This window comes from Oryctolagus cuniculus, chromosome 3 (assembly GCF_964237555.1).
Source record: "Oryctolagus cuniculus chromosome 3, mOryCun1.1, whole genome shotgun sequence".
Lineage (NCBI taxonomy): Eukaryota > Metazoa > Chordata > Mammalia > Lagomorpha > Leporidae > Oryctolagus > Oryctolagus cuniculus.
Window position 1 is genome coordinate 165,924,864 of NC_091434.1, and position 7,163 is coordinate 165,932,026.

The window sequence follows — 7,163 nt, forward strand, 5'->3', positions numbered from 1 at the left end:
CACAAGGCTGGGCCTCCTCCGCAGGGTGCAGGCGGCCTGGACGAGGCAGCGGGGCTGGCGGGGGCACAAGGCTGGGCCTCCTCCGCAGGGTGCAGGCGGCCTGGACGAGGCAGCGGGGCTGGCGGGCACAAGGCTGGGCCTCCTCCGCAGGGTGCAGGCGGCCTGGACGAGGCAGCGGGGCTGGCGGGGCACAAGGCTGGGCCTCCTCCGCAGGGTGCAGGCGGCCTGGACGAGGCAGCGGGGCTGGCGGGCACAAGGCTGGGCCTCCTCCGCAGGGTGCAGGCGGCCTGGACGAGGCAGCGGGGCTGGCGGGCACAAGGCTGGAGCTCCTCCGCAGGGTGCAGGCGGCCTGGACGAGGCAGCGGGGCTGGCGGGCACAAGGCTGGGCCTCCTCCGCAGGGTGCAGGCGGCCTGGACGAGGCAGCGGGGCTGGCGGGCACAAGGCTGGGCCTCCTCCGCAGGGTGCAGGCGGCCTGGACGAGGGGCAGCGGGGGCTGGCGGGCACAAGGCTGGGCCTCCTCCGCAGGGTGCAGGCGGCCTGGACGAGGCAGCGGGGCTGGCGGGCACAAGGCTGGGCCTCCTCCGCAGGGTGCAGGCGGCCTGGACGAGGCAGCGGGGCTGGCGGGCACAAGGCTGGGCCTCCTCCGCAGGGTGCAGGCGGCCTGGACGAGGCAGCGGGGCTGGCGGGCACAAGGCTGGGCCTCCTCCGCAGGGTGCAGGCGGCCTGGACGAGGGCAGCGGGGCTGGCGGGCACAAGGCTGGGCCTCCTCCGCAGGGTGCAGGCGGCCTGGACGAGGCAGCGGGGCTGGCGGGCACAAGGCTGGAGCTCCTCCGCAGGGTGCAGGCGGCCTGGACGAGGCAGCGGGGCTGGCGGGCACAAGGCTGGGCCTCCTCCGCAGGGTGCAGGCGGCCTGGACGAGGCAGCGGGGCTGGCGGGCACAAGGCTGGGCCTCCTCCGCAGGGTGCAGGCGGCCTGGACGAGGCAGCGGGGCTGGCGGGCACAAGGCTGGGCCTCCTCCGCAGGGTGCAGGCGGCCTGGACGAGGCAGCGGGGCTGGCGGGCACAAGGCTGGCCTCCTCCGCAGGGTGCAGGCGGCCTGGACGAGGCAGCGGGGCTGGCGGGGCACAAGGCTGGGCCTCCTCCGCAGGGTGCAGGCGGCCTGGACGAGGCAGCGGGGCTGGCGGGCACAAGGCTGGGCCTCCTCCGCAGGGTGCAGGCGGCCTGGACGAGGCAGCGGGGCTGGCGGGCACAAGGCTGGGCCTCCTCCGCAGGGTGCAGGCGGCCTGGACGAGGCAGCGGGGCTGGCGGGCACAAGGCTGGAGCTCCTCCGCAGGGTGCAGGCGGCCTGGACGAGGCAGCGGGGGCTGGCGGGCACAAGGCTGGGCCTCCTCCGCAGGGTGCAGGCGGCCTGGACGAGGCAGCGGGGCTGGCGGGCACAAGGCTGGGCCTCCTCCGCAGGGTGCAGGCGGCCTGGACGAGGCAGCGGGGCTGGCGGGCACAAGGCTGGACCTCCTCCGCAGGGTGCAGGCGGCCTGGACGAGGCAGCGGGGCTGGCGGGCACAAGGCTGGACCTCCTCCGCAGGGTGCAGGCGGCCTGGACGAGGCAGCGGGGCTGGCGGGCACAAGGCTGGGCCTCCTCCGCAGGGTGCAGGCGGCCTGGACGAGGCAGCGGGGCTGGCGGGCACAAGGCTGGAGCTCCTCCGCAGGGTGCAGGCGGCCTGGACGAGGCAGCGGGGCTGGCGGGCACAAGGCTGGGCCTCCTCCGCAGGGTGCAGGCGGCCTGGACGAGGCAGCGGGGCTGGCGGGCACAAGGCTGGGCCTCCTCCGCAGGGTGCAGGCGGCCTGGACGAGGCAGCGGGGCTGGCGGGCACAAGGCTGGGCCTCCTCCGCAGGGTGCAGGCGGCCTGGACGAGGCAGCGGGGCTGGCGGGCACAAGGCTGGGCCTCCTCCGCAGGGTGCAGGCGGCCTGGACGAGGCAGCGGGGCTGGCGGGCACAAGGCTGGGCCTCCTCCGCAGGGTGCAGGCGGCCTGGACGAGGCAGCGGGGCTGGCGGGCACAAGGCTGGGCCTCCTCCGCAGGGTGCAGGCGGCCTGGACGAGGCAGCGGGGCTGGCGGGCACAAGGCTGGGCCTCCTCCGCAGGGTGCAGGCGGCCTGGACGAGGCAGCGGGGCTGGCGGGCACAAGGCTGGGCCTCCTCCGCAGGGTGCAGGCGGCCTGGACGAGGCAGCGGGGCTGGCGGGCACAAGGCTGGAGCTCCTCCGCAGGGTGCAGGCGGCCTGGACGAGGCAGCGGGGCTGGCGGGCACAAGGCTGGGCCTCCTCCGCAGGGTGCAGGCGGCCTGGACGAGGCAGCGGGGCTGGCGGGCACAAGGCTGGGCCTCCTCCGCAGGGTGCAGGCGGCCTGGACGAGGCAGCGGGGCTGGCGGGCACAAGGCTGGGCCTCCTCCGCAGGGTGCAGGCGGCCTGGACGAGGCAGCGGGGCTGGCGGGCACAAGGCTGGACCTCCTCCGCAGGGTGCAGGCGGCCTGGACGAGGCAGCGGGGCTGGCGGGCACAAGGCTGGGCCTCCTCCGCAGGGTGCAGGCGGCCTGGACGAGGCAGCGGGGCTGGCGGGCACAAGGCTGGGCCTCCTCCGCAGGGTGCAGGCGGCCTGGACGAGGCAGCGGGGCTGGCGGGCACAAGGCTGGGCCTCCTCCGCAGGGTGCAGGCGGCCTGGACGAGGCAGCGGGGCTGGCGGGCACAAGGCTGGAGCTCCTCCGCAGGGTGCAGGCGGCCTGGACGAGGCAGCGGGGCTGGCGGGCACAAGGCTGGAGCTCCTCCGCAGGGTGCAGGCGGCCTGGACGAGGCAGCGGGGCTGGCGGGCACAAGGCTGGGCCTCCTCCGCAGGGTGCAGGCGGCCTGGACGAGGCAGCGGGGCTGGCGGGCACAAGGCTGGGCCTCCTCCGCAGGGTGCAGGCGGCCTGGACGAGGCAGCGGGGCTGGCGGGCACAAGGCTGGGCCTCCTCCGCAGGGTGCAGGCGGCCTGGACGAGGCAGCGGGGCTGGCGGGCACAAGGCTGGGCCTCCTCCGCAGGGTGCAGGCGGCCTGGACGAGGCAGCGGGGCTGGCGGGCACAAGGCTGGGCCTCCTCCGCAGGGTGCAGGCGGCCTGGACGAGGCAGCGGGGCTGGCGGGCACAAGGCTGGGCCTCCTCCGCAGGGTGCAGGCGGCCTGGACGAGGCAGCGGGGCTGGCGGGCACAAGGCTGGAGCTCCTCCGCAGGGTGCAGGCGGCCTGGACGAGGCAGCGGGGCTGGCGGGCACAAGGCTGGGCCTCCTCCGCAGGGTGCAGGCGGCCTGGACGAGGCAGCGGGGCTGGCGGGCACAAGGCTGGGCCTCCTCCGCAGGGTGCAGGCGGCCTGGACGAGGCAGCGGGGCTGGCGGGCACAAGGCTGGGCCTCCTCCGCAGGGTGCAGGCGGCCTGGACGAGGCAGCGGGGCTGGCGGGCACAAGGCTGGGCCTCCTCCGCAGGGTGCAGGCGGCCTGGACGAGGCAGCGGGGCTGGCGGGCACAAGGCTGGGCCTCCTCCGCAGGGTGCAGGCGGCCTGGACGAGGCAGCGGGGCTGGCGGGCACAAGGCTGGACCTCCTCCGCAGGGTGCAGGCGGCCTGGACGAGGCAGCGGGGCTGGCGGGCACAAGGCTGGGCCTCCTCCGCAGGGTGCAGGCGGCCTGGACGAGGCAGCGGGGCTGGCGGGCACAAGGCTGGGCCTCCTCCGCAGGGTGCAGGCGGCCTGGACGAGGCAGCGGGGCTGGCGGGCACAAGGCTGGGCCTCCTCCGCAGGGTGCAGGCGGCCTGGACGAGGCAGCGGGGCTGGCGGGCACAAGGCTGGAGCTCCTCCGCAGGGTGCAGGCGGCCTGGACGAGGCAGCGGGGCTGGCGGGCACAAGGCTGGAGCTCCTCCGCAGGGTGCAGGCGGCCTGGACGAGGCAGCGGGGCTGGCGGGCACAAGGCTGGAGCTCCTCCGCAGGGTGCAGGCGGCCTGGACGAGGCAGCGGGGCTGGCGGGCACAAGGCTGGGCCTCCTCCGCAGGGTGCAGGCGGCCTGGACGAGGCAGCGGGGCTGGCGGGCACAAGGCTGGGCCTCCTCCGCAGGGTGCAGGCGGCCTGGACGAGGCAGCGGGGCTGGCGGGCACAAGGCTGGGCCTCCTCCGCAGGGTGCAGGCGGCCTGGACGAGGCAGCGGGGCTGGCGGGCACAAGGCTGGGCCTCCTCCGCAGGGTGCAGGCGGCCTGGACGAGGCAGCGGGGCTGGCGGGCACAAGGCTGGGCCTCCTCCGCAGGGTGCAGGCGGCGGGCAGGTCTGGTCTTGGCAAGTCGGGGAGTCGTGCCCTGCACCGCACTTCCACCATTTCTCCAAACTTCCTTCCCGATAGGCTGTTTTAAAAAATGTAAGGGGAGCGCAGGATGGATTTGTGCCTAGACGCTGGGTCTGCGATCACAGGGCTGCAGGGAGACGCCGAGCCTGGGTCTGCGAACCTGAGCTCCAGCCGCTCCAACGCTCTGCCTTTGTCTCCGCAGGCCTGGTCCAGATCCCTGTGAGCATGTACCAGACTGTGGTGACCAGCCTCGCCCAGGGCAACGGGCCAGTGCAGGTGGCCATGGCCCCCGTGACCACCAGGATATCGGACAGCGCGGTCACCATGGACGGCCAAGCCGTGGAGGTGGTGACGTTGGAACAGTGATGCGCAGCCACGCCGTGGCGTTGTTTTCTAGTCTACTTCAGAATTTTGTACACGTTTGCAGCGGTGCAATCAAATGGAATTAAGTCTCTCGACTTTGGAAGAAAAGTTTTGTTAACCTTTTTTTTTAAAAGGAAGAAGGCAGCGGATTTTGGAATTACATTTTTTTAAAGCACCACTCTTGATTTTCTGGGATCGGTGGAGTAAGAAACTGCATTGTCAATTTCACTGTCCCACAAAAGCCAAATTGTGGCAGGACTTCTTTCTGCGGCAACGTGTGTGTATACTATGTGTGTGTCTGTGTGAGTGTGATACATGTATATGTGTACATATGGACATGCACATCTACATATATATATAAAGTATATATGTACATACATATATGTATATGTATGAACCCGCATGGAATTACCTGTATGAACTCACGGTGAGCTGTGGAAATGACCATCCACCCATTTTGTGGGTGATAGGGTACGTGGCCAGACACAGTCACCTGGTTTTTGTTCGTACCAGGGTCGAACGTTGAGCTACTGACAAACTCAGGCGGAGGTGACCACGCTCTTCACCAAAGCTGCCTCCAGTGGCCGCCCCGAGCCCTCCCTGGCGGCCTCACCCGAGGAAGGGGGTTCCAGGACAGAAGAGGTCCAGAAAACGGGCCACACGGGCCGCCCAGCACTGATCTGGCTGCAGGCAGGTGGATGCCCGGAGGGCTCCCGGGCAGGGGCGAGAGGATTGTCCCCAGCCTCTCTCCTCCCCTCGCCCGGAGTCCTCCTGGATCTCCTGACCATCACAAAGTTGCTTTGGTTTTAAGGTCAGCCCTGAACTGGTCATGTATGTGAACTGAAGGTAACAGAAGTATTAAGGGTTTGAGGAGTGCGTGTGCGTGAAGTGTGCTTGCGGGTGTGTGCGTGTGAGGTGGGGAAGGGTGGGGAGAAAGGAAGGAGCGAGAGAGAAGTGCTCACAGGCCGGGCACACCCATGGGAGTCCTTTCTCTGGATGTGTAGCTAGGCGCAGAGACTGGGACTGAAAGGGCCCCGGGCTGCACGTTGGGCCTCCGTGCTGGGGGTGTCGGGAGAGGACTGGATCAGTGCTTCCTGCCTTCCTAGATCCAGCCTGGCGTCCACCGCTGCCCTGGGTGTTGTGGTATTGTGTGGGGCCGCCGGGGTGTGGGCTGCACTCGGGCCACTGCCACAGGCCAACCTCTGCTCCCCGGCTCGGGGACGGCCCTTCCTCCTCCCCGGGCCCCCGCGCGTGTGACAGTGTATTTAATGTGTTTTTTGTTTTTTGTTTTTTTTTTTTTTAATGCGACATTAAAAGATTCTTCATGTCTCGCTCAGCCTTTGAGAAAAGTTTCGGATTCTTGTATCTGCTTGTTTTATATAAAACTATCCAATGTTCTTTGTATGTTCTTTTCTGTACGTAATGGGGGGAGGGAAGGGAAATTTACATATAAACAGTCCTAGTTCTACAGTTTGTTATTTTTTTAATGATTCTTTTGATCGTCATTGTGAAGCTGTCCAGGGGCGTTAAAGTCCGTGTTCCTTTGTGGTGAAATAACCTCCTAGTAGTCTGAGAACTTGCCAAGAAGAAGACAAGAGCAAACCCCGTAGCAGAGCATGGATTCTGTGTTGTTTTCCATTCTGTCTATACTGCCTCATTCAATAAATAGTTGAAAATGTGGCAACAGGAAGTGGAGCTGTTCCTCTCTGTGAGAGCACTTGGCCACTTAGGAACTGGCTTTCGGGGTGACTTACTCGCAGTGAGTGACCTGTGAACTGTGCCCCTTGGCAGGATGGCGCTCCAGAAGAGGCGGCCGAGGAGCCGGCAGGTCGGCTCCGTCCCGTAGAGGATCCGTGTTCTGTGGAGGGAATGTTCTGGGTGGAAAATCTGCTCTGGAAATGCTAACGATGGTTGGGAAACCTCTCACCTGGAGTTCTTGTTTTAGGGCTTGATTCCATATTCACGGTAAAATCAGGTGCAGGTGCACGTCGGCCTAACAGGATGCCCGCAGCCCGCTCGCTGTGCCTGCTTCCGTGCCCGCCTCTGGCTCCCGACTCCAGCTTCATGCTCACACAGAGCCCTGCGAAGCAACAGCGATGGCTCACATGGCTGGATTCCTGCCGCCCAAGTGGGAGACTTGGGGACGTCCCTGGCTCCCGGCTTTGCCCTCGGCCCAGCCCCACCACCCCGGACATCTGGAGAGGGTCCCCCAACCCTTTACCCTTTCTGCTTCTCAAGTAAATAAATAAAATGTTCACGGTCAGGTTTGGGAGCAGTAGGACCTCTGCGCTTTGCCAGGCCCTTCCAACGTGAGGATGTTTAATATTGGCGTGCTCCTCCTCCTTGAACGGAAGCCGGGAGTTCCTTCCTTCCATCCTCGCTCCTTGGTGCCTCACACAGTTCCTTGTCTTCCATCTGGCAACTGCCACTTCTGCAGCCACACTCCCACCTTCA

The 7,163-nt window shown here is 67.7% G+C and overlaps 1 protein-coding gene across 3 annotated transcripts in view; it reads left to right on the forward strand.

The window, feature by feature from the left end:
* The window catches only part of NRF1 (nuclear respiratory factor 1), a 157,213-nt gene extending 150,814 nt beyond the window's left edge, over positions 1-6,399 (forward strand). For 2 of the 3 annotated variants that reach the window (XM_051849782.2, XM_070071307.1), the window contains exon 11: positions 4,549-6,399. In XM_051849782.2, coding sequence (XP_051705742.1) covers positions 4,549-4,712 — 164 coding nt within the window. In that variant the 3' untranslated portion in view covers positions 4,713-6,399. The remainder of the gene's footprint in view (positions 1-4,548) is intronic. The other variant, XR_007920753.2, reaches the window with a different exon arrangement.
* The last annotated feature ends 764 nt before the right edge of the window (positions 6,400-7,163 follow it).